The 27714-nt window shown below is 35.3% G+C and overlaps 2 protein-coding genes across 2 annotated transcripts in view; one reads left to right on the top strand and one right to left on the bottom strand.

The window, feature by feature from the left end:
- Positions 1 to 16339, top strand: part of LOC138316725 (exocyst complex component 2-like) — a 36366-nt gene extending 20027 nt beyond the window's left edge. The window contains 17 exon segments of the mRNA XM_069258383.1: positions 2835 to 2891; positions 3748 to 3878; positions 4173 to 4223; positions 4487 to 4656; positions 5149 to 5270; positions 7462 to 7535; positions 7918 to 8001; positions 8319 to 8440; positions 8863 to 8932; positions 9219 to 9335; positions 12048 to 12189; positions 12958 to 13013; positions 13241 to 13363; positions 13907 to 13968; positions 14335 to 14391; positions 14601 to 16209; positions 16250 to 16339. Coding sequence (XP_069114484.1) covers positions 2835 to 2891; positions 3748 to 3878; positions 4173 to 4223; positions 4487 to 4656; positions 5149 to 5270; positions 7462 to 7535; positions 7918 to 8001; positions 8319 to 8440; positions 8863 to 8932; positions 9219 to 9335; positions 12048 to 12189; positions 12958 to 13013; positions 13241 to 13363; positions 13907 to 13968; positions 14335 to 14391; positions 14601 to 14706 — 1544 coding nt within the window. The 3' untranslated portion in view covers positions 14707 to 16209; positions 16250 to 16339.
- A 1707-nt stretch (positions 16340 to 18046) lies between these two features.
- Positions 18047 to 27714, bottom strand: LOC138315966 (uncharacterized). The gene is made up of 4 exons (XM_069257392.1): positions 26940 to 27714; positions 22449 to 22559; positions 19449 to 19592; positions 18047 to 19278 (listed from the first exon to the last, which is right to left on the bottom strand). The coding sequence occupies exons 1-4, from the start codon at positions 27037 to 27039 to the stop codon at positions 18848 to 18850; spliced, it is 786 nt and encodes a 261-aa protein (XP_069113493.1). The 5' UTR covers positions 27040 to 27714; the 3' UTR covers positions 18047 to 18847.

Raw genomic sequence — 27714 nt, 5'->3', positions numbered from 1 at the left:
TATATAGAGGAAGGTAGGCATCACTAGATCTTATATAGAGGAAGGTAGGCATCACTAGATCTTATATAGAGGAAGGTAGGCATCACTAGATCTTATATAGAGGAAGGTAGGTATCACTAGATCTTATATAGAGGAAGGTAGGTATCACTAGATCTTATATAGAGGAAGGTAGGTATCACTAGATCTTATATAGAGGAAGGTAGGCATCACTAGATCTTATATAGAGGAAGGTAGGCATCACTAGATCTTATATAGAGGAAGGTAGGTATCACTAGATCTTATATAGAGGAAGGTAGGTATCACTAGATCTTATATAGAGGAAGGTAGGTATCACTAGATCTTATATAGAGGAAGGTAGGCATCACTAGATCTTATATAGAGGAAGGTAGGTATCACTAGATCTTATATAGAGGAAGGTAGGCATCACTAGATCTTATATAGAGGAAGGTAGGTATCACTAGATCTTATATAGAGGAAGGTAGGTATCACTAGATCTTATATAGAGGAAGGTAGGCATCACTAGATCTTATATACAGGAAGGTAGGTATCACTAGATCTTATATACAGGAAGGTAGGCATCACTAGATCTTATATACAGGAAGGTAGGTATCACTAGATCTTATATACAGGAAGGTAGGCATCACTAGATCTTATATAGAGGAAGGTAGGCATCACTAGATCTTATATACAGGAAGGTAGGTATCACTAGATCTTATATACAGGAAGGTAGGTATCACTAGATCTTATATAGAGGAAGGTAGGTATCACTAGATCTTATATACAGGAAGGTAGGTATCACTAGATCTTATATACAGGAAAGGTAGGTATCACTAGATCTTATATAGAGGAAGGTAGGTATCACTAGATCTTATATAGAGGAAGGTAGGTATCACTAGATCTTATATAGAGGAAGGTAGGTATCACTAGATCTTATATAGAGGAAGGTAGGTATCACTAGATCTTATATAGAGGAAGGTAGGCATCACTAGATCTTATATAGAGGAAGGTAGGATCACTAGATCTTATATAGAGGAAGGTAGGTATCACTAGATCTTATATAGAGGAAGGTAGGTATCACTAGATCTTATATACAGGAAGGTAGGTATCACTAGATCTTATATAGAGGAAGGTAGGTATCACTAGATCTTATATAGAGGAAGGTAGGCATCACTAGATCTTATATAGAGGAAGGTAGGCATCACTAGATCTTATATAGAGGAAGGTAGGTATCACTAGATCTTATATAGAGGAAGGTAGGTATCACTAGATCTTATATACAGGAAGGTAGGTATCACTAGATCTTATATAGAGGAAGGTAGGTATCACTAGATCTTATATAGAGGAAGGTAGGCATCACTAGATCTTATATAGAGGAAGGTAGGCATCACTAGATCTTATATAGAGGAAGGTAGGCATCACTAGATCTTATATAGAGGAAGGTAGGCATCACTAGATCTTATATACAGGAAGGTAGGTATCACTAGATCTTATATAGAGGAAGGTAGGCATCACTAGATCTTATATAGAGGAAGGTAGGTATCACTAGATCTTATATAGAGGAAGGTAGGTATCACTAGATCTTATATACAGGAAGGTAGGCATCACTAGATCTTATATAGAGGAAGGTAGGTATCACTAGATCTTATATAGAGGAAGGTAGGTATCACTAGATCTTATATAGAGGAAGGTAGGCATCACTGGATCTTATCTTAGGCATCACTAGATCTTATATACAGGAAGGTAGGCATCACTAGATCTTATATACAGGAAGGTAGGCATCACTAGATCTTATATACAGGAAGGTAGGTATCACTAGATCTTATATAGAGGAAGGTAGGTATCACTAGATCTTATATAGAGGAAGGTAGGCATCACTAGATCTTATATACAGGAAGGTAGGCATCACTAGATCTTAAATAGAGGAAGGTAGGTATCTCTAGATCTTATATAGAGGAAGGTAGGTATCACTAGATCTTATATTCAGGAAGGTAGGCATCACTAGATCTTATATACAGGAAGGTAGGTATCACTAGATCTTATATACAGGAAGGTAGGCATCACTAGATCTTATATACAGGAAGGTCGGTATCACTAGATCTTATATACAGGAAGGTCGGTATCACTAGATCTGATATAGAGGAAGGTAGGCACCACTAGATCTTATATAGAGGAAGGTAGGGATCACTAGATCTTATATAGAGGAAGGTAGGTATCACTAGATCTTATATAGAGGAAGGTAGGTATCACTAGAACTTATATACAGGAAGGTAGGTATCACTAGATCTTATATAGAGGAAGGTAGGCATCACTAGATCTTATATACAGGAAGGTAGGCATCACTAGATCTTATATACAGGAAGGTAGGCATCACTAGATCTTATATACAGGAAGGTAGGTATCACTAGATCTTATATACAGGAAGGTAGGCATCACTAGATCTTATATAGAGGAAGGTAGGCACTACTAGATCTTATATACAGGAAGGTCGGTATCACTAGATCTTATATACAGGAAGGTAGGCATCACTAGTTCTTATATAGAGGAAGGTAGGCACTACTAGATCTTATATACAGGAAGGTAGGTATCACTAGATCTTATATACAGGAAGGTAGGCACTACTAGATCTTATATACAGGAAGGTAGGCACTACTAGATGTTATAGAGAGGAACAAACCTAGCACGTCTTTATATGATGATAAAACAATAAAACTTGCTAACCTTATATTAGAGTGACTTTGACTGACACAGAACAGTGGTGTCTAAATTTTTGAGTGAAATTTGCTATTCTGCTGATAAAATGCTGTGAATTTAATATAGAATGTTTCCTGTTATAGAGCTGAGAAGTGTACAAACAGAAGGAGAGGCCCCTGGGAACATCCTCCGTAGTCCAGGTTAGTTCTGATATATCTACTGAAATCAATTATACCTGTATCAATGACATTAATTTTAGTAACATTTAATTTTTAGCCCACCATCATCAGATGGTGGGCTATTCAAATCGCCTTTCGTCCGTGGTCCGTCGTCCGTCCGTCCGTCCGTCCGTCCGTCCGTCCGTCCGTCCGTCCGTCCGTCCGTTAACAATTCTTGTTACCGCTATTTCTCAGAAAGTACTGAAGGGATCTTTCTCAAATTTCATATGTAGGTTCCCCTAGGACCCTAATTGTGCATATTGCATTTTGGGACGGATCGGGCAACAAGATGGCCGACAGGCGGCCATCTTGGATTTTGATAGTTAAAGTTTGTTACCGCTATTTCTCAAAAAGTACTGAAGGGATCTTTCTCAAATTCCATGCATAGGTTCCCCTTGTACCCTAGTTGTGCAGAGTACCTTTTAGGACTGATGCATAATGCCTTTCAGGACTGATTGGTAAACAAGATGGCCAACGGGCCGCCATCTTAGATTTCATTGTTGAAGTTTGTTACCACTTTTCTTAGAAAGTACTATAGCGATCTGTCTCAAATTTTATATGTAGTGTGTTTGAAAAAGTTTGAAAAGCAGGGAAAAGATCCCTCTTTCCATTGTCAGACATAGATCATTCTTTGGTGGGCGCCAAGATCCCTCTGGGATCTCTTGTTAAATTTAGCTTAAATCCTCAAGAAAACTTTGCATAATCTAGAAGTATGAAAGCAAAACAGTATGATATTGTACCAGAACTTTTGAGAGAGTAAGTTTGAACATCCTGAATTTATATGTTAATACAGATTAAAGTTCATAGTACACATAATTTAAACCTTTTTTCTTCACAGGCTACAATAAATTCCGTACTCCACAGAAAGTGTCCTTTATAGAGGAACTGACAGAGCTGGTCACAGATAACTTCCCAGACCTGTGGAAGCTTGGCCAGGCATTCTTTTCTGGCTCCTTGTTTACTAAAGAGGTTTGTTTTAATTTACATTAAACTGTTAAACCAAACTCACTTCTTCACCAAATTACTGTTTCATCAAGATTAAAAAGTGATTTTGTTATGTTCATGTTCAGTTTTCTACTAATTAGAATTAGACTTGTAATTCCGCTCCACTATGATGCTCTATGATATGCTCCAACACAAGTATCGTAAAGCATTGTAGTGAAGCGAAATTACAAGTCTAATTTCAATAAGTTTTTCATCAATTAATTTGAAAAAAAAAAATCATTTATATTCTGAATGATGATCTCATTACCTGTTTTTCAGTCTGGTGAAAAGACCTTCAAAGTAGATGCTGCCAAACATAGTAAATTCAAGGTATGTGCTCTTAAAAAAAGCATTCAGTACTACACTTAAATGTGCTTTTGTATTTTTTCTAACATTGAATATATTCACTTCATGGTCATTGAATGTATAGCTCACCGTTTGGATGTGACATGTGGCTTGAGGCTGATTGCCATCATTTGCATGTATCAAGTAAATAAATATTCAAACTCTGTTGTATTATTTTCAGTATGAACAACTTAAGAGACACTTAAATGTTCCTGATAAATAAGGTATATATTCACACATTTTTCCAGCAAATGATTACTGGGATAATAGCAGTGTTTGCTAACCTGGTGCGAGCCTCATTTCTGCCTGAATCTCTGGAGAATATTCCCTCAGAGGAGCGTGCCCAGTATGGGGTCTGGCACAGTTCCAAACAGGACATCTCAGGGGCATGGCTTCCTATCTGTGTCCGCTACATACGGTAGGCTGATTTTACACTCTAACCAGGCCTTTGCCACTGGGATCTCCATGTAACTCTATAGTGTCACAGTTTTCAATACCCTTAAATTCAAACTTACAGAGTAGATTTAGTGACAGATGACTGGTGTACCGTTGTTTCAATGGCCGTTTAAATTAGGTGTAAGGTTCAGAGGAAACTCATACTATTGTTGATGTTAGACTTTGTATGGATGCAACCTTGTGGTAGTTAACACTATTGAAAAAAAAATGTAGAACTTTTCACTGAAATATTCTTTGCTTTTAAAGTCTTCAATTTACAGAAGTTATCCATTATATATCTTCAGATTTTTTCTCCCACAAAAACAATCTGGCTCTGCACTACCACAAACAAAATTAAGGATTATATCAAATATAGGCCAACATTGGTCTGACATGGATAAAAGAAGGCCGAGTGATACTATGAAAGTTGTGATACAAACATTAGGTGATAATGAGTAATTTTTGGTATTTACAGAAATTGTGTTAGCTCATTAACACAATTAGACCTGCCAGGAGATTCATCGAGTCTGGTAACTGACCTGGCTCTGGACATGAGGACTAACTGTATGTTCACCCTGCTCAGACAGGCTATAACTGGTAGGTTTATAATCACTTATATGTGGTATTTTGTCAGGACAGACTTTAATAACTAGTGCATTAATTACTTTCCCACCTTAGACAATTTTTTTCTCAATAAACAAGAGGCTAGGGTTACCTAGAATTGTACTCATCCCATGCTTGGATGGAAAATTGTAAAATCTGTTATTGTAAGGAAACTATCTTGACCATCATATGTAAACCATTTTACAAGTTACATGTACAGAAACCCAAGAATAACACAGATGGATCTCATATCTTCCATAAAGCATACTTGTTTTACACTTTTTATACATTGTACATAATAAATAGGATCTCATGGTAGCAAATGAACAATGAGGACCAAATAAGTATGAAGGTCAGTTTGGCCCTTTGTATTGCTGACTTTCTCTGAGTACTATGTCATTGAGTTGTGGCCCTTATATCCTTAGATATATGAGTATTATGTCATTGAGTTGTGTCCCTTATATCCTCAGATATCTGAGTCCTATATCATTGAGTTATGTCCCTTATATCCTTAGATATCTGAGTATCATGTCATTGAGTTGTGTCCTTATATCATCAGTTATCTGAGTATTATGTCATTGAGTTGTGTCCCTTTTATCCTCAGATATCTGAGTATTATGTCATTGAGTTGTGTCCTTATATCATCAGTTATCTGAGTATTATGTCATTGAGTTGTGTCCCTTTTATCCTCAGATATCTGAGTATTATGTCATTGAGTTGTGTCCCTTATATCCTCAGATATCTGAGTATTATATCATTGAGTTGTGTCCCTTATATCCTCAGATATCTGAGTATTATGTCATTGAGTTGTGTCCCTTATATCATCAGTTATCTGAGTATTATGTCATTGAGTTGTGTCCCTTTTATCCTCAGATATCTGAGTGTTATATCATTGAGTTGTGTCCTTATATCATCAGTTATCTGAGTATTATGTCATTGAGTTGTGTCCCTTGTATCCTCAGATATCTGAGTATTATGTCATTGGAGCATGTCCCTTATATCCTCATATATCTGAGTATTATGTCATTGAGTTGTGTCCCTTTTATCCTCAGATATCTGAGTATTATGTCATTGAGTTGTGTCCCTTATATCCTCAGATATCTGAGTAATATATCATTGAGTTGTGTCCCTTATATCCTCAGATATCTGAGTATTATGTCACTAAGTCGTGTTCCTTATATCCTCCGATATCTGAGTATTATATCATTGAGTTGTGTCCCTTTTATCCTCAGTTATTTGAGTATTATGTCATTAAGTTGTGCCCCTTATATCCTCAGGTATCTGAGTATTATATCATTGAGTCCCTTTTTATCCTCAGTTATTTGAGTATTATGTCATTAAGTTGTGCCCCTTATATCCTCAGATATCTGAGTATTATGTCATTGAGTTGTGTCCCTTATATCCTCAGATATCTGAGTATTATGTCATTGAGTTGTGTCCCTTTTATCCTCAGTTATTTGAGTATTATGTCATTAAGTTGTGCCCCTTATATCCTCAGATATCTGAGTATTATGTCATTGAGTTGTGTCCCTTATATCCTCAGATATCTGAGTATTATGTCATTGAGTTGTGTCCCTTATATCCTCAGGTATCTGAGTATTATATCATTGAGTTGTGTCCCTTTTATCCTCAGTTATTTGAGTATTATGTCATTGAGTTGTGCCCCTTATATCCTCAGGTATCTGAGTATTATATCATTGAAGTATGTCCCTTATATCCTCAGATATCTGAGTATTATGTCATTGAGTTGTGCCCCTTATATCCTCAGGTATCTGAGTATTATATCATTGAAGTATGTCCCTTACATCCTAAGATATATGAGTATTATGTCATTGAGTAGTGTCCCTTATTTCCTCAGATATCTGATTATTATATCATTGAAGCATGTCCCTTATATCCTCAGATATCTGAGTACTATGTCATTGAGTTGTGTCCCTTATAGATATCTGAGTATTATATCACTGAGTTATGTCCCTTATATCATTGAGTTATATCCCTTAATCATGGAGTTGTGGCCCTTATATTATTGAGTTGCCTCCCATATATCATTTAGTTGTGGTCCTTCTATCATCAGATATCTGAGTATTACATTCTAGAGTTGCTTCCATTATAATATTGAGTTTTGTCCCTTGTATCATTGAGTTGTGTCCCTTGTATCATTGAGTTGTATCCCTTGTTTCCACAGATGTCCAACAACTACACACCAAGGAGACATGGACGGTGGAGACCGATGATGAATCAGGAGGAACCACACAATTGGTCAGTTTATAACAGCTCTCGGTTCTAACTCAATGATCACACAAATGTCAATTCTTATTGGGCCAGTTCAATGGTGATTCATTTTGTAAAGTCCTCAAACGAAAATTTGTGAGGTAATATTTTGATATGTCCAACAGACAGTTTTTAGTTACATTTAAATCCACCTGTGTGTGCAATGTTATTTAAGTTAACATAACCTTCCAGATTTGTCTGATAAAACTGTCTGCTCGATATCTAATTTTGAAAGATTAGTAATACCACTCTCATTGTCTTTGTCAATTCACAATTTACCTTATCTTTAATATTAAGATATATATTCTTTCTTCTTTATAAATAACTCTATGTCAGAATATATATGTGAATGTTGATGTAATTTTTTCAGCCTGCACTGTTTGAGAATATTGTGAATGAAACAATCCAACATTTACATGAAGTTGTAGTCCAGAACAAGCCAGGGGAGCCAGAGGTAACAAATTTAATATGTTTATTGATTTACTTATTTCTTCATAAATTTCTTAATTATTTTTAATTTCTTTAATCAATATATAGAAAGGGTGGGAAGCAAGTCAAGTAAATAATTTCAAAGTCTAATACTGACTTTACTGACTTTAAACTGCAATGATAACTTTGAAAGTATATTTATTTTTGTTGATATAACTAGCTAAGCAAGATACTTGTATTTTGAATACCTTCTCTATTATAACTACCAGTTAAGTCAAAATATTCACTACAAAAACATCTTGTATTAATGACTTCAGGTTGATTGTTCATCTGTACTTTCAGATTTTTAGCCAGAGAACGGTCCAGAAGGATGCTACCACATTATGTACCCAGCTATTACAGGCATTTGCCCCCTGTCTCAACTGTCTGGCCTTCACCCCACCTCCTGTCTCCAACACCATTAAGTAAGTTATCTCCCCTGTAACCAATGCCGATAAGTCAGTTACCCCCTTGTTCCCAACACAAATAAGTTAGTTATCTCCCCTATAAGCAACATGAAAGAAGTCATCTCCATTGTCGCTCATACAATAAGTAAGTTATCTCCCCTATCACCTACACAGATATTTAAGTTACTTCCCCTCTCATCAACTTTCAAATTTTTCATCAGTTTTGATGTAATAAAACTATTTTGAGCTGTCAATTAATATTGAACATTTAATACAGCTGTATCTGATATGCATTTTGAAATAGTAAATCAATAGAGATTCGCCAACAAGGAATTGTTGTCTATCATGTTTATCAAACAGGAGTTAGGTAATTTTCAAATTTTGAAAAGACACAAGTTTAGTGAGTCAAGTTTGAAATGTGAGAATGTTTTTGATTACAGGAGATTGAGCCGTCCTAACCGATCATCAGACCCCAATGTTGATGTGAGTGAGGAAGGAATACTGCCACTGGTTTGTATATATTGACCATAATGTTATCACTTCTAACTCTATACTTGATTTAAAGGATCCAGTAAAATTCTATGTTATATAAATTATTTTTGGTTTTCATTATTTTTGGATTCAAGAAAAAATGTTTGGATAATATTACTGTGCTACTATGATCTAATTAATTTTTACATATTTTGTAGGAGATTTTCCATTAAGCTATTATGGAAATGAGTTGTTGTTTGACTTGTTACAGGATAAATCACTATTAAGCTATTATGGAAATGAGTTGTTGTTTGACTTGTTACAGGATAAACGACTCATCATCATGCTTAGTAACTGTAACCATACCATGGAGAGAGTGCTGCCTCGACTGGTGGAAAATCTCAACAAGCTCGGATATGTGGAAATGAACAGGGCATTAAAGGTATGCAACATACACACTTAATTTGTCTTTTAGGTCAGTGTTTGTAAACACTTAACAAATCTTGTCTTTTAGGTCAGTGTTTGTAAACACTTAACAAACCTTGTCTTTTAGGTCAGTGTTTGTAAACACTTAACAAACCTTGTCTTTTATGTCAGTGTTTGTAAACACTTAACAAACCTTGTCTTTTAGGTCAGTGTTTGTAAACACTTAACAAACCTTGTCTGTTAGGTCAGTGTTTGTAAACACTTAACAAACCTTGTCTTTTAGGTCAGTGTTTGTAAACACTTAACAAACCTTGTCTTTTAGGTCAGTGTTTGTAAACACTTAACAAACCTTGTCTTTTAGGTCAGTGTTTGTAAACACTTAACAAACCTTGTCTTTTAGGTCAGTGTTTGTAAACACTTAACAAACCTTGTCTTTTAGGTCAGTGTTTGTAAACACTTAACAAACCTTGTCTTTTAGGTCAGTGTTTGTAAACACTTAACAAACCTTGTCTTTTATGTCAGTGTTTGTAAACACTTAACAAACCTTGTCTTTTAGGTCAGTGTTTGTAAACACTTAACAAACCTTGTCTTTTAGGTCAGTGTTTGTAAACACTTAACAAACCTTGTCTGTTAGGTCAGTGTTTGTAAACACTTAAAGGCCCAATATCCGTATCTTTCTTATTTTTTTCATGATTTAGAAGAATGTTGAAAAAAAATCCTGTTGTAAGTCATGCAGAGATAGGACTAAATCGAAGTCAAGATGAGCGATTATGATTTGGAATATTTTGATAAAAATCAAATAAATATTAAACATCGCTAGGTGGGTCCCACTTAGTCAAACAAGCCAAAGTTAGCCGACATGGTACCGTCGTTGCCGAGAACGTCATGTGACTACCGTAACTACGTAACGTCCGTGCGAACTCTTCCGAAAACGGGTCATGAACTTTCCGACTTCCGTTCGGCAATAATCGTAACTTCTATGGCGACCAGTTTAAAATGAAGGCATGTTTACATGTATCGACTTTCAACAACTGCTGTACCAAAGTTATTAAAAAACATTATAAATATTCTTTAATATATCTTAATTTCAACTACATCTACAAATACTAACAACATCGGAGTCGAATTTAACTTGAATTTTTGTCGATAGTTACGTATAGTGTGGCTTTAACAAACCTTGTCTTTTAGGTCAGTGTTTGTAAACACTTAACAAACCTTGTCTTTTAGGTCAGTGTTTGTAAACACTTAACAAACCTTGTCTGTTAGGTCAGTGTTTGTAAACACTTAACAAACCTTGTCTGTTAGGTCAGTGTTTGTAAACACTTAACAAACCTTGTCTTTTAGGTCAGTGTTTGTAAACACTTAACAAACCTTGTCTTTTAGTCAGTGTTTGTAAACACTTACAAACCTTGTCTTTTAGGTCAGTGTTTGTAAACACTTAACAAACCTTGTCTTTTAGGTCAGTGTTTGTAAACACTTAACAAACCTTGTCTTTTAGGTCAGTGTTTGTAAACACTTAACAAACCTTGTCTTTAGGTCAGTGTTTGTAAACACTTAACAAACCTTGTCTTTAGGTCAGTGTTTGTAAACACTTAACAAACCTTGTCTTTAGGTCAGTGTTTGTAAACACTTAACAAACCTTGTCTTTTAGGTCAGTGTTTTGTAAACACTTAACAAACCTTGTCTTTTAGGTCAGTGTTTGTAAATTAACAATGTAAAAACACTTAACAAACCTTGTCTTTTAGGTCAGTGTTTGTAAACACTTAACAAACCTTGTCTTTTAGTGTCACTACAACTGTCTTTGTTTAACAAACCTTGTCTTTTAGGTCAGTGTTTGTAAACACTTAACAAACCTTGTCTTTTAGGTCAGTGTTTGTAAACACTTAACAAACCTTGTCTTTTAGGTCAGTGTTTGTAAACACTTAACAAACCTTGTCTGTTAGGTCAGTGTTTGTAAACACTTAACAAACCTTGTCTTTTTATGGTCAGTGTTTGTAAACACTTAACAAACCTTGTCTTTTAGGTCAGTGTTTGTAAACACTTAACAAACCTTGTCTTTTATGTCAGTGTTTGTAAACACTTAACAAACCTTGTCTTTTAGGTCAGTGTTTGTAAACACTTAACAAACCTTGTCTGTTAGGTCAGTGTTTGTTAACACTAAACGAATCCTGGAGCTCTTATAAGTCCTTAACTGGATGCACTCACAAATCAGTCCTAAAGTCCTTGTAAAAAGACTCTTAGTTTTCTCTCTTTAATAATTGTTTCAATTTCACAGACATTCATGCCAGAGTTATATTTGATCACACATCAGAGTGAACTAGAACAGGCAAAGTGCTTTGTTCTTAAATTCATTTAAAATGATTAATTATTATCCAAAATACAAAGAAATGTGGAATTTGAAAGGTCCTAATATTAGTAAAAACAGGGCAATAAAGTTATTTTAGATCTGCCAAGCCCATTTATTTACCTGATCTTAAAGCTATGGATTAAGTTATTTTTGGCCCTAAAAGGTCCTAGATTTAGTTAATTTGATCCTAATATGGATTTGATTTAAACATAAACTTTCTGTTTAATCACTGAAACAGCTATACCAAAGACACATGTCAGATTATAGCCTTTGTCCCTAACATTTATATTGGACTTACCTTTTATTAGTAAAGTACATGGCAGAATATTGTGGCCTCTTGATCAGTAGTGATCAGAATTCAGATGTGATTTCTCCCTATAGACTGCTGAATCGACCTTCCAGGAGCTGGATGATAAACTGTTTGAAGCGTATGTGGAAGAGAAATCAAACCCTATTGTCGGCACCATGGAACAAAACATGTACTGTGGCAAGTTTGATTGGAAGACCTGTAAAAAACCATATGGTATGTAGTTACCAAGGTGATTGATAAGATATGTATTGTGAAAATCCTGATTGTTTAAATCTGTTATCAAAATTAAGATTCTGTAAATTGTGAGTTATATGACCCCCATCCCCGAGGGGGCTGTTGGGAGGGGCCCTAAAGGGGTAAAATTTACTAAAATTTGAAAAATCTTCTTCTCCACTCACAGATTGTGAATTGTATGACCCTGGGGTCTCAGGTTTCCCCCCAGAGAGGGGTTATAGTTTATAAAAAGTCAAATTTATAAAATCACTGACTGACTGCAAGGGCCTGATGGACCAATAAATAGTGTTTATATGTCTCTGTTTCATTGTGTATCCGAACTCAGGTGAGCGTTAAGGCCCATGGGCTTCTTGTTTTCCTGAGAAATCTTTTATGTAATATGTAGAATTTCTCCATAAAAATGGGCATGCTTACACAAGCATTTCTTTAAATACCCATAGCTAAATTGGTTTGAAACTGCATGGTATTTGCTGATAATAGGGTTGGTTTTTTCCTGAGATATCCAAGATGGCTGTCATGACCTCTAAAAATTGTCTGATTTCTATGAAAATTGGTATACAGATGGTTTGGAGGACAGTGAATATCATGCTTATACTTGTAGTTTTTAAGAGGTCTGGAAATTAAAAAAAAAATGGCTGCATTGGCCATTAGAATATCAAAATTAAAAAAGAAAAAGCATGAGGTTTAATAGACAACCAAAAGCACCATTCCTTGTGTCAAAGTTTTTTTTAATTTTTTTTATTACAGGAGTCAGAAATTACCTGAAGGAAGTAATAATGCAGATGATAGAGGTACATGCTGAGGTAGGATATTCACAAACACAAACACTTTTTATTGTCAGTTAATCTGTGTGTCTCGATAAGTCAAAATAATACTTAAATTACAGATTTCAGACTTCCTGTTTTATCCTAAAAAGATACAGAATCTGAAACAAACAATTTTGAAGTAGGAATGTTTTCTATAGCGTTGCCTAGGACCTGTAGTACATACATTTACGTACATGTGTATCATTAAATTCTACATGTTATAGGTATTTGCTGTTTCCCCTGCATTTGTGACCAGAGTTACTAAGAATGTGATTGAGGCTGTCGCTGAGGAGATGTCACGACTTGTAGAATGTATTACTGAGTTTTCACCGAATGGAGTATTACAGGTATATTGTGTGTGTAGCGGGATTGGACTGGTACTATCATCGGTGACCAGGTAGCTCAGTCTGTAGAGCACTCGCCTAGTGTTCGGAGGGTCCCGGGTTCAAATCTCAGTCTGGCCGCTACATTTTCTCTTCTCCTGTTACAAAATTGGCGCCCAACTAAATAACCACGGTGGTGGTGTTTTTAAAGGTCTCGTATGTCTTCGAGGGCGAAGACTTTGAGAAACGAGGGAGAAGTGTAGCGGGATTGCACTGGTTGGATCATAGGTGACCAGGTAGCTCAGCCGGTAGAGCACTCGGCTAGTGTTCGGAGGGTCCCGGGTTTGAATCCCGGTCTGGCCGCTACATTTTCTCCTCTCCTGTTTCATGTGTATTAAATATAAAGTTTCGTTAGATTTTAAGTGATATAGTCTTAAATAGGTGCTGGAAAATACATGGACCTGGTAATGCATACTAAGTTTAAACATGTTGTAGTTTTTTAATTCATTTCAACAACCTTTTTATTTCAATACTGACGTAGTAAGATAGAATGTTGGTTTTCCTCAGGCCAGACTTGAATTGCTTGCCCTTCAACAGACAGTACAGTTGTACCAGACCCCACATGCCAGGTAATGTCTTTAGAGTTTTACTTGCCTTTGTGATTTTACTATTTGTGTTGAATGTGAACATAGAAAAGAACGGAATTTGGTCACAATTCTAATGTCATCAAGCTGTAAAATCACTTACAGTAGACACAGTTATAAGGTATCATTTAATTTAAACATGTACACATATAACAAACAAATTATAGGAACCTTTATGGGGAATGTTAAATATTTGGACATGAATATGTTGTAAGCTTGTTTTACTGTTAACTTAAACTGTTGAAGTTTAGTAATGTTTCTGATATTTTGTGTATCTTAAGAACTCATATGGTTGTTTTTATTCTTCATTGGGGGAAAACTAACTGGTATATTTTGCCCCATGTTTTACAGTGAATGCTTCCAGGAAGCTCTCGACGCTCTGCCTGCTATCAAACAGGATGACAAAAGGTGAGTTTAACTTCATAATTTGTATTTTTAAAAAATGAAAGCTCTAATGCTGGATTCAGTGTACTCAGAAATATATACACTGCATTACAGAATAAATCAGAACCTTTTATCCTCATTGGAAGAAAGGGTAATTAATTAACCTTTATTTTCATGTTAATTGTTGTTGCTGTTTTGTTCTAAAATGATATTTTGTTTCATTTTGTTTTCAGAATTGTAGAGGAATTACTCAACAAATTTAAATCCCAGATGAAAATTCAGCTGATGTGTTTCTACAGTGACAGTTTACTGTGTGACCGAAACTCCAGCACAGCATGATTCTAGTCACTCAAATGTTTGAAACTTACGCTAATCAATGGATAAGTTATAAGTCTTCTCATGATCAAGATTTATATATAAATTTTCTGTCCTGTCAGTATAATGTCAACAGTGTATGGAAGGAATATGTTGAGCAGATGGCAGATATTTGCTGATAAATTTAAACACAAACGATCAGGATATAAAACTTCTGGAGGATTAAACACAACTCAGTGAGGCTTGATGAAGTAGTAAGTGCCGATCAGCTATATCACATATGTAATCTATTGTCTTACTAGTATGTAAATCACTTTTGTTATTGGTGGTAAATATAATGTGTAGGCTTACCGCTGATGAATTATATGGTTGAAAGTTATAAAAAGAAATGAACTTTATGGAACTGAAACAAGACTTTACATATATGACTTGTGGACTATGTCACTCTACCTTGGTGGGATCATAACAAGGCACATATCTTCAATCACACTTGTAGTCACTGATTTTATTTAGTCATGCTAAAGGTATTAAAGATATAGTTTGAATCTGGCCCATCAAATCCTACTCTGTATCAGAACTTAGTATTGTAATATAACCTATCAGACTTGGTGTAAAAATAACACTTAGCAGGCAAACGCAATTTAGTCTTGAAGAGACAAAGGTATTTTGATCTTGAATAGACAGAAAAGTCAAAGGCATTCTGGCCATGAACAAATGGAATAGACAGAGTTATTTACTCTTTACCAGGCAAAGGTGTAGGGAAAAGTAGTTTAGTTTACTTTCCCCAGCTCCCATACAAAAAGTTTGTAACTAATGATTAAACACACAAATTCCTACAGTATTACCTAATTAAAGTGAACAGTCGGGCAAGGATGGCTAAAGTCGGTAAAAATGGTGTGAATGTATCCAGTATAATTTCTTATGAAATAGAAAAATAAAAATCTCTCGCCAAAATCTGTCTGCGTACGAAGAAATTAATTTAAAGTATAGTAATCCTAAAACGTCCTCCCGGCTGACTATGTCCGTGGTTACACTTCCACGCAGCCTCGCTTTCAATGCTTTCAACTTTCCTTTACTTTAATGGTCAGAACTGGGAAACGTAAGCAGAACTTGGCCGTCGTATTAATATGTGAGAACTTTTGGAAGGCTAATGAACGCATTTAGACTGGTTTTCTTTGCCCAACTATTCACTTTAAGCCTACTGTTTATATGTTTACTGTAATACATTTGGCACTTATAATTAGATGTTGCATTATTGCTAGCTTTGTGTCAAGTTTATGAACTGTTTACCGGAGTCAAGGTCATCAGACTGATGTTCTTGGGACCAGGGGAATCAGTGTGAACTATTCTAAAATATTTCTCTTGGCTTTTGTTTTGGTGGTGTAAGAGTTATCTCCCCTCAGTAATATCAAAATAATAAACCTGAACTGGGTTCACTTCCAGAGTTTTAATTTAGAGTTGATGGTAGCATGCAGCAAGAAAACTAGGCTGATTTCTTACCTTGATAAAATCTTGGTCATCTGTGAGGTCATTTTGAATATGCGTTGATATATAATTTATGTGTGAGGTCATTTTGAATATGCGTTGATATATAATTTATGTCACGTTTTTGTGGCCCATTCCATGTGATGTGCAATAAAACAATTTACATATTAAATGTGTTTTATGATTGATAAAGATCTAAGCATGGATTAAAACCTTGGTACAATTCATCTTAGATGCTGTAAACAACAAACCACCATTAGCCGCCAAGATAACTTCAGCTGTTACTTCTAGTATATAAAGGACATATATACTGTATTTTTATAAGGGTATTTCCCCTCCCAACTTTGTTGCAGCCATGCATGTTTAACTTATTTCCAAAGAAAACGTCATCTTACTGTGTATTTTACTAAATGCTGTATGTAAATAGGTCATGAAACAACTTCGCTAGTGAAGGGTACAGTAGTCCACAGGGACCTGGCACGATTTTTTTAAACTAACAGTATACATATATACATATTATAGTATCAAGGGTATGAACTCGGAGGTCGAGGAAAACGGACCTATTTGTTTAAAACCACCAACACCGTAGTCATTAGCGTAGAGCAAGAATGATACAATAATTTGTTTTGCTCTGGGTTCGACTGCCGCGTATAGCTTGCAGATTCCTAAGTCCCGAGATCTCATGCACAGCAAATTCCCGCCAAAGTCTCGGTTAATATAATTTCCGGAATATATAGCAAACGAAGCCAACGAAGCGCACCGCAGCTTCGTTACAAAAGTAAGTGAGCTACACGATGTTTTAATGTAGATTCTACAAAGTACGGGTCATAACACCTCCAAAGGAGATTTTGGATGAACACAGTTATGGGTACTGTTTACCACCACAAGCGTAGATTTTGTGATTTTGGCTTGGTTTTTGAGGTACCAATTGGAGCCGAGACGACATTTCGACCGGACTGGGAAATGACTACCTAGCATATTTTTCGTAAATTTCCCGATTCATCAAGCCTAACTTCGTCAATAGGCCTACTTGGCAAATTTTGTTCATCAAGCACTCAATGGAAAGATAAACTATTTCTCTTTAAGGTAAGATATCCGTCAATGTTGTATAGAACCCATTTATTAAAATAATCACGGTTTAAAAAAAATAGGTTCGTTTTTCTCGACCGCCGAGTTCATACCCTTGATACTATAACATATATAATATTATATAATATATAAAATATATGTATACTGTTGGTTAAAAAATTTCGTGCCAGGTCCCTGTGCAGTAGTCTATGATACTGCAGGTAGAGTATTGACTGAATACCCTTAGTTAGCGAAGTTGGTCATGAACTTGCTGTGATATTGATTCCACTTTGAGGTGAGGGTTGGGTCTCTCATTTTTCACAATTTAATTATTTTTATGTTTAAATAGAGATAGTTAGCAACAGGAAAGCATATGACGATGAAAAATGTCATAGTTACTGTTAAGCACCTGAATTTTTGTTCAGGATAGTTATTGTCAGTTAAGATTGTAAACTGAAAATTCTGCTTCATATCAGAGATTTAAATAGTAAATAATTACTATTTAAATCTCTGTTCATATATATATTATTAATAGTGTACCAATTTGGGTAGCGTCACGTTAAAGATTAACTTCAGTTTGTTGCGGCGATATTTAACACAAAATCAGAGTGCACTCTCATCATAAACCTGGAGTTTTAGAATACAATCAGATTCTTGTAAATATTCAATCCTTAATCAAATTGAGTCTTTGAATTATCTTGTTGGAGTCAAGGATTCATAAGTGACTTATAAATCCTTGTAGTGCAATAGCATTACTGTTCAGTTTTCTAAATCATTTAAATCATGAAATGACTATCAAAAAGTAGGCAAAATGTGTTAAATAGTTTAATTAACTTTTCTATATACGTATGTACAGATGAACGGTACCCCGACAAAACCAGTTGTCAGCACATATTATACAGAATCCTGCTGTATGTTACATCCATTTGTACACAAGAGGTCGCTATAATCAGTCCGCCAGGTGTCGCCTAGCACTACACGTGATGTACACTAGAGGTCGCTACAATCAGTCCGCCAGGTGTCGCCTAGCACTGCACTTGGAAACGCCCACCAGGTGTCGCCATGCGCGGAAATAGTTTCCTACCACCAATCACATAAATACTTATCTTTCTTCCAGTAAAAGGACTCAACTATGGACAGAATAAGACACTTTATGGTTTACCACCACTTTAGTTTACGTACACCGTGTTTACATTTTCACGATATAGTGTTTGAATGCTTAGCACTTTACTTCTGTATTTTCGAACTCAGTCCACTGCCTTTCAGATCATTTTATGGGTGTTCTATTTGCACTAGGTACAGATATACATCGTCCGGTTTCTCAGCTCGCAGTGTGTACTGGACGTCACGAGCGATCGTCTGATGATTCCACATTGATAAGTTTTTTTCTACATGTATGACTGCTAATTTATAAGCGATCGACACCACTTCAAGATAATCTACACGACCATCTTCTCGGGCATATTCTGGAAATTTGACATCATGTCCGAAACAGAATATGTTGATTAATGGCATGGCACTATAATTTGGCATGAAACTGTCAGACAGACGATCTTCCGGTACCATATATGGTCGATGACGTCATATGGGAAGATTTCTTCCAATTCATCTATCACGTGATAGAGGCGAACATGGAGAGATTGAGCGCTTTTGACAGATCTCCCTTTGACGTGTCTTTAATTGGTGATGTATCGAGTCTGATGATTGGACGGAGCTGGCCCCGTTTGCCCTGTTTAGGGGTGGACGTACACAGAAGTTCCTCCCCGAAGTCTATGTCTAGTGACGAAAACATGTTATAGCTACTCTTCTGTTCGAAAGGCTGGTACAGGAGCATACTTCTGCGCATAATTGATGGAGGATTGTCGTTCGTATTTTTGGAGAAAGCTTTGCTTTTATCCTCTTTCACCAGGAGCGCCTCCTCTTGAGTTATCAGCGGATGCACACTGTCCTTATTTAGCATTAAAGGATGGTTGTCATGGTGAAGGCATATTTTGTGCGACGTCACTTCCGAGTAATTAGATTCAAGTTTCAATGGTTCATTACCTGCAGAAATAAAAAATAGAAACGTCAAAAAAATGTAACTTTAAAATTACTACCAGCTAATTACTATCAAAGTCAGTGATTTTATCTAAAGTGTTTAAATTTCTTTTTTTATATAATTATTGAAGCATACAGGGAATCTCCTCGCCTGAAATTCGTTGTTGAGTACTTACCGGAGTTTGAATGATTCCGTCGCCGATTCCGCTGCCAAATCACAAACAAAACGACGAGGCCGATGATACTGAGGAGGAAGATGACACCAGCAATAATTCCGAGGACGAGGGACATTGGTAGGGCGTCAGTATCTATACTCTCCACTGTAAAATACAAATATATAATATAGCACACTCCTACTGTACTATAACACACAAATATATAATGCAGACACTCCTACTGTACTATAACACACAAATATATAATATAGCACACTCCTACTGTACTATAACACACAAATATATAATATAGCACACTCCTACTGTACTATAACACACAAATATATAATATAGCACACTCCTACTGTACTATAACACACAAATATATAATATAGCACACTCCTACTGTACTATAACACACAAATATATAATATAGCACACTCCTACTGTACTATAACACACAAATATATAATATAGCAAACTCCTACTGTACTATAACACACAAATATAATATAACACTCCTACTGTATATAACACACAAATATATAATATAGCACACTCCACTGTACTACTTATATAACACACAACTATATAAACATATAATACAAACTCCTACTGTACTAAACACACAATATATAATATAGACACTCCTACTGTACTATAACACACAAATATATAATATAGCACACTCCTACTGTACTATAACACACAAATATATAATATAGCACACTCCTACTGTACTATAACACACAAATATATAATATAGCACACTCCTACTGTACTATAACACACAAATATATAATATAGCACACTCCTACTGTACTATAACACACAAATATATAATATAGCACACTCCTACTGTACTATAACACACAAATATATAATATAGCACACTCCTACTGTACTATAACACACAAATATATAATATAGCACACTCCTACTGTACTATAACACACAAATATATAATATAGCACACTCCTACTGTACTATAACACACAAATATATAATATAGCACACTCCTACTGTACTATAACACACAAATATATAATATAGCACACTCCTACTGTACTATAACACACAAATATATAATATAGCACACTCCTACTGTACTATAACACACAAATATATAATATAGCACACTCCTACTGTACTATAACACACAAAATATATAATATAGCACACTCCTACTGTACTATAACACACAAATATATAATATAGCACACTCCTACTGTACTATAACACACAAATATATAATATATACACTCCTACTGTACTATAACACACAAATATATAATATAGCACACTCCTACTGTACTATAACACACAAATATATAATATAGCACACTCCTACTGTACTATAACACACAAATATATAATATAGCACACTCCTACTGTACTATAACACACAAATATATAATATAGCACACTCCTACTGTACTATAACACACAAATATATATAATATAGCACACTCCTACTGTACTATAACACACAAAATATATAATATAGCACACTCCTACTGTACTATAACACACAAATATATAATATAGCACACTCCTACTGTACTATAACACACAAATATATAATATAGCACACTCCTACTGAACTATAACACACAAATATATAATATAGCACACTCCTACTGTACTATAACACACAAATATATAATATAGCACACTCCTACTGTACTATAACACACAAAATATATAATATAGCACACTCCTACTGAACTATAACACACAAATATATAATATAGCACACTCCTACTGAACTATAACACACAAATGTATAATATAGCACACTCCTACTGTACTATAACACACAAATATATAATATAGCACACTCCTACTGTACTATACAATATATAGCACACAAATATATAATATATCCTACTGTACTATAACACACAAATATATAATATAGCAAACTCCTACTGTACTATAACACACAAATATATAATATAGCAAACTCCTACTGTACTATAACACACAAATATATAATATAGACACTCCTACTGTACTATAACACACTGAAAAACACACTCACTTACTACGGGATGGATAGACAGATATAACATAAAACACTAAAACTAAGGCATCCTGAAGAAATAAAACTATCTGAAGTATACATATCTACAAGTCTACATCCATACCTGTTTACATGAGAATATATAGATATAACATATCCAGCCTGACGCTCTCCACTAAATATATCACAAAAGCTGCAGATGTGAGTTTAGAATAAAAAGTGACGCCGGCGACATGTGTAGCGAATGTGCACAGCTTACTCATCACTGAACGGCACTGACGCGTGATCACTAGAAATCAATGTTATTAAAGTGTTACTCATACCCTCTCAACAAAAGATTATAGTATTAAGCCCAAGTCATTAAAACTGGCAAATCGCATGTTAGGAACCACGACGAGGCGACTAGTAGCTTTCATTCATTGGTGTTTCTGATCCTGTGAGAAAGAGCTTTATAAGTCTGTCCTTAATTTAATAACTTTGATCCGTTATGACTCAGATTAGTTTTAATTGGTATAAACAAATAATGAAAATTTTTCTTTGTTTGGTGTTTTTTTTAAAGATGCTCCACCGCCGACAGACCAAAAATGATATTCATCATTTGAACAATAATTGGTGTTTAATCGTGTATATAATAGTCTAATTAACACAAAGAATAATATAAAATAATTTATTTTGCCTTTGGTACATGCGCATTCAGTAGTTCATTTCATATAGGATATAGTGGTACGATTTTTTTCAGGATGCAATTAATTATTTTACATATTGTTAACTTGAAGTAAAATTAGAAGCTGAAACTTTTCAATGGTGGTAATGGTGTAAAGTAAGTAACTTTTGTAACTGAAGAAAAATACTAAATCGTCTGCTCTTGTTTTTAATAGTGAAAAAATACCATTTGTCAGCGGTGGAGCATCTTTAACATAGGGGATGATGTTGTTGCTGCAATCGGTGACGATATTGCGAGCATTGCTTTCGCTAGCTCCGAACACGACACGTACCTACACAGCGGGCCTCGTCCCGTCCGTCCTGACAGTCCGTCCGTCCGTCACACAGGGACTTGTGCGGGATACAACTTCCGTCCGTACACTGGTACTCGTCCGGGTGACAGGCTGTAACATAAAATAAACATCCGTTACTGGTATCAGAACTGAAGCACATGGCCGCGGTAACATCATCACAGGGCTCCGATAATTAAAATGGGAATAAACGTTAGTCACATAGAATATTGTCGATGTTGGTGGTATTAAATAGATTCACATTCGAATATAGCTTATTCAACCCGACCTTGTATAATCTAATAACATGTGTACCGATCCCATTAAATTCTCCATGTGAAAAATACATCCTCGACATAACGCACGCCTGAGAACCCTGGTTTGTTTATTGCGTCAGTCCCCTGTGTTATCATGCTAACCCCGATAGCAGACTATCTGTCCGATAACCCCTCTTCATATGTTTGAACTCTTTTACAGTAGGAGGAGTTTTTTTAACGTGTCCTAAATATCACAATTGGCCTAATAAAAGGACATGTGAGGCTTAATTAAATGTTCCCCTAAACTGACTTTCCTCTGACCTTGATTCCAGACTTGGGTATGAAGACAGTTGTGAACACAACTAACGTTGCAATAATCATCCATTTGTGATAATGTCTAAATCTGGTGTCAAGGTAAGAGGAGAGACGGACCAGAATTTTTGGTTATTTTGATGTATACCTCACCTGTCGTCTCGCGCCCAGATACCCTCAAGATCTGATATATATGTGGACGAAGTGTCCTATATACTGTACTCTCCACATATACTATTTCTAGGTCATGTTAGTACATACAGTACCTATACATATACTAATCAGCTGAAAAAAAAGACATTTTATCAAATATTTATCTTCCATTTGGGAGTGGTATATAATTATATCATTTCAAATTTTTCAGGTGACCTTATACCTTAAGGCTTATATTAAAGTTTTAGCATGACTCTGAACATTATGACAACCTTGGTCCATCTCCCTAAATTTGATTCAATTTGATAAGAAAGTTGGCGGGACTGAAATAATCCCTCGGTTCCGGAGACAAGATTCCGACCGACACATCATTTATAAACGCTTTCCGCATCAAAGAGGATATTACAGATGTGATTTATAGAGCAAAGATTTACATCAAAGATTACCTTTAACCTTATAAGTAGTTATCGGGGGGGGGGGGGGGGGTTACAAAAAAATGCGGGGGTTACAATACAATGCGACGGAAATTCAAGCTTTCATAACGGCCTGTGGTGTTTAAAAACGTATATATGTTTTGCCGAGTTACAGATGAAATGTATAAATTCATATCACAAAACCATGATAAGATCCTGTCCAGTATACATAAAAAACGCTATAACTTTGTAATAAGTGTGTGCTATAAAATCATAACCGATACTATCATTGTCATATCTAGACATTTTAGTATGTAAATTAGATGATAAAATGAATGATTTTATGAGAGTCAAAACTGAATGGGATTGGTGAAATATTACTAGGTCAAAGTGTGATGTCAGTCGTGATGTATGACCTGTTTCTGTCATCCGGATAGGGTGTCACAATATACAGGTTACGATTATATTACCAACATGCTCAGTGGGTGTGGAGAAATTCAAAACAAAATTTATATCCATGTACTTTCGGTTATGATTTCGTCAACTCAATTATTATAGACTATGAGTTGTATAATAACTTCGAACTCTTTTATAGAGAGGAGTCTGACATATCGATGGCGCCGTATAACACCTGATTAAAGTGTTACAACTCTGATATTACGCTGCATTTTGAGCAGACGGAAATAAAGTACAAGTTCGTGAAATTCTATGCACTGGTTAACATTACCAGTTATTCTAATTAATGCTAATTAGAAAATTGCAGTTTGCATAGCTAATTAAGAGTCATCATATTTTACCTGTTGTTGTGTCAAGTTAGGGAATTTACAGGTGTTTAATTAACAAAACGTTGAAATCATGATCACGTGTCGGTATTACTCAATCTGTAGTCCTGTATTCGTACTTATTGTAAATTCCGAATTAACAAACCAGAGGTTAAGAAGTTAATTCATTAACTATGGAAGTAAAATATCTCAACTTGTACACTTCCTAACCAGCTGTTAATCCGCAAAGTGAATTGATGAGCTTTAAGTTATAAATAATGAATTTAACTCTAAATCTAATCTGTTATACAGTTAGCTTATCGACTGATGATTGATATAAGTCTCAAATAAGTAATGTCAAGAAGCCATGAAAATACTCATTTTGACTAAAAAGAACAAAAATGCTTAATATGTCAATGGAGTGGAATGCTTTGTGTTATTTAGAAGCTAATTAAGTTTGCTAACATCTGAATCGTAAATGAAGATCGGTGGCTTCCACGAATCGAATCGTCTCGTAAATTTAGTCCGTTTCTCTTAAAAAAATTTATTAGTTTAGCACTATTAAATAACGACTGACACGTATATCGGTAGCGACCCCTGGGGAGTTTCGTTTATTTACGAACGCATATGAGATAAAGTTCCGTTCTTAGGTCAAAATATCATGAACTTATCCTTGCCAGAAACGGTTTGAAAAAAAAATGAAAACAAATTTTAAAAAGTTTTGAGTCCAGCACGTCTTAAAAGCTATTTTTGTTATCTGATAAACAACGTATTCCGCCGCTGATTCGACAGCTGCATATTGGGTGGAGTCGACTAAAAATCTTCTGTGGCTCTTTTATTTTGATAGAACAATGGCCTAATTGTTACAAGCACGTAATGCATCATGAAAAACTACAAAAACGTATCCAAACCTTCTGATTGTACAAGTAGACTTTTCAAATATAGAAAAACTTTATACTCTTTCCGAGAGACTTTCTTCCAGACTGCCTTTCTTATAATCTTTGTGATAACTTAATAACTGGGCCAAACGTTTAGACATCAGAGTGGCATTTCCCACAGGGACAATCAAAGTCAGATTTGAGAGAGACGGACAAGAGTGAACGAAATCTTACAAGTAAAATTGTCTTTTATGTATCAACAAAATTATTTTCGGAGAGAACATAATATACCCAAGAACATTTTATCAAGACTGTGTCTAGCATCATAAAATGAGCACAAAAGGAGGTCTTTATGAAGAGATTAGAGTACATTAGAGTAATCACAGGGGCTCGGTTCATGAAAATGAAATAAATCAACCTTGCTCCTGGGATCGCTGTAATGTCTTTCAATCACAAGGGTTATTTATTGATTTACTTTTTAAAAAGATAATTACAATTGAATTCAAATGACCAAGTTTCAATCACCGGCCAAGTATTAGTCAGACAGTTTGGTTTCTATAGGTCATGTGAAACTCGGTGTATTATTTAACCACGTCCCTGTGCTATTTACTGAAGTTCGTCGTTGGCATTCCAGTGGTTGCGCTGACTGGTCAGAAAACAAACAAATAAATAATGTGTTACTGAATCACATTCCGTCTGCTTGGCTTCCGATCTAATAAAGCTTCCGGTATCAAATATACTTATCAATCTTGTTTGTCGTGGGACATTCCGACGATCAACCTCTCGTGATAGTCGGTATGTGGACGTTTCAACCTTCTGTCGTGACGTCAATATTGTCAATATTGTCAATACTGTAATATTGTAGATAAGTATGGAGATAATGTATAGAAGATTCCTACCCATAAAGTTGTTAGTTTTCAATCCAGATTTCAGTACCATTCTAGTCTTAACTCCACTCAGTCCTATTTAAAAGCATCGTAACAAAAATATTAGATAAAATTGGATAGGTTATACTGTAACTAATTCCTGTGTCCCTGTGGTTCTAAGTTTGCCTCTGGCTCTACTTTTATCATTACAAAGTGTCTCATCGCCGAGATGGGATTTGTATTACTGTTGACATTCCAATGTGAACAATTAATGGTGTAATATTGGACAAAAATTAGCCAACATCCTACACATGTGAAACAAAATCATATGTCAACTCATTTTAAATAACAATTTGTATAAAATTGTAGTTTGTTTATAGTGTGTTGTTCTTTTGTTAAACTCTGAAGCCTATTTTTATATGTAAGTAAATGGTTTCCGGATGAACGATTTCATGTAATACATCTGTACATTTTCTGTGTGCCTTTAGTTATCAGAAACATATGTTTCTGGTTTTATTACTAAAATCGTTGTTATATACCGGGTGCTATATTATACATTTATCGCTTATACATGAAACCCAAAGGTCTGGACATCTCCACTTTTATTGTGACATGCAAAATTTTTATTTAATTTCAACTTTATTCAACTATAAAATAGCAACTATACCAACGTTTGTCAATTATGATATACATTTCTAGTGAAATTTGATTTGGTAAAGTACATCTAGATGTTATAGCACTAAGCTGGGTATACTTTGAAAAGTTTAACAATTTTACCTACACGGTAATGGACTTATTGAAAGGACTTATTAGGTATCGTAATATGTACACAATATTATTCAAAATATACTTACGACACGGAGTTCCGATTTCCACACATATATGTCGGGAACACAGTTTATATTGTAGTGGGTCCTGTATACAGTTCGAGATCTCTCTTCTGTGTATACCCATTTCGGTTCCGTTGCAATTCAAATCTTCCTCCGGGCGAAAATATTCCACACAAATGGGATCAATGGATATAGATCGGAAACCGCTGGCCCAGCAGATTTGCTGTACCCGGGATTACAGATATAATGGTCGAAGGTGGGAAACTCCCCGGAGATATGTTAAATCCTAAAATAACTTCCGAACACTTTGTCTCGTCGTTGGTGAATTATGCACTATTGTCAACGAACTATAATCCTTTAAAGTGATCCAGACAAACTCCTTTGAATGTCACGTTATCATAAGATCTATACAAGCTTCACTCCAGTTAAAGCTACAATACAGAATTACACCTCTTCATAAATAATATAATATTAATCTATTTGATATCTTCCAACGAAAGTCCCCGCTGCTTTGTAGAGATTTCCGAGACCATATAGACCCGGGCGTCTTATTCCAAGAGTTCCGAAACAAATTGACCAGGTTTTCTTGTGTTTGAATCAGGAATCTGAAATCAAACAAGTGAAAGTATCGAGATACGATTCCATTGTGTCAGCCAAAAACAAAACCAATATATATATAGTTGGTTGTAACTGTCATTGGTCTAATAAAGTATTTCTTCAGTTGGCGGTGAGTAGGAGTCGAAACGGTCCCCTAATAATGCCACTGTTATACTTGCTTTGTGTATATTAAACGTATACA

This window comes from Argopecten irradians, chromosome 2 (genome assembly GCF_041381155.1).
Source record: "Argopecten irradians isolate NY chromosome 2, Ai_NY, whole genome shotgun sequence".
In the NCBI taxonomy this organism is placed as follows: Eukaryota; Metazoa; Mollusca; class Bivalvia; order Pectinida; family Pectinidae; genus Argopecten; species Argopecten irradians.
Note: the sequence above shows the minus strand (reverse complement) of the source record. Positions and strands in the feature narration are given on the sequence as shown.

Excerpts from the sequence above, each read along its gene's own strand:
- LOC138315966 (XM_069257392.1), bottom strand. The coding sequence starts at position 27,039 with ATGGGTATACACAGAAGAGAGATCTCGAACTGTATACAGGACCCACTA. Across the intron at positions 19,593-22,448 it reads GGACGAGGCCCGCTGTGTAG|TGGAGAGTATAGATACTGAC; the intron begins GTACGTGTCGTG and ends TGTATTTTACAG. Across the intron at positions 19,279-19,448 it reads ACGGAATCATTCAAACTCCG|GTAATGAACCATTGAAACTT; the intron begins GTAAGTACTCAA and ends TTATTTCTGCAG.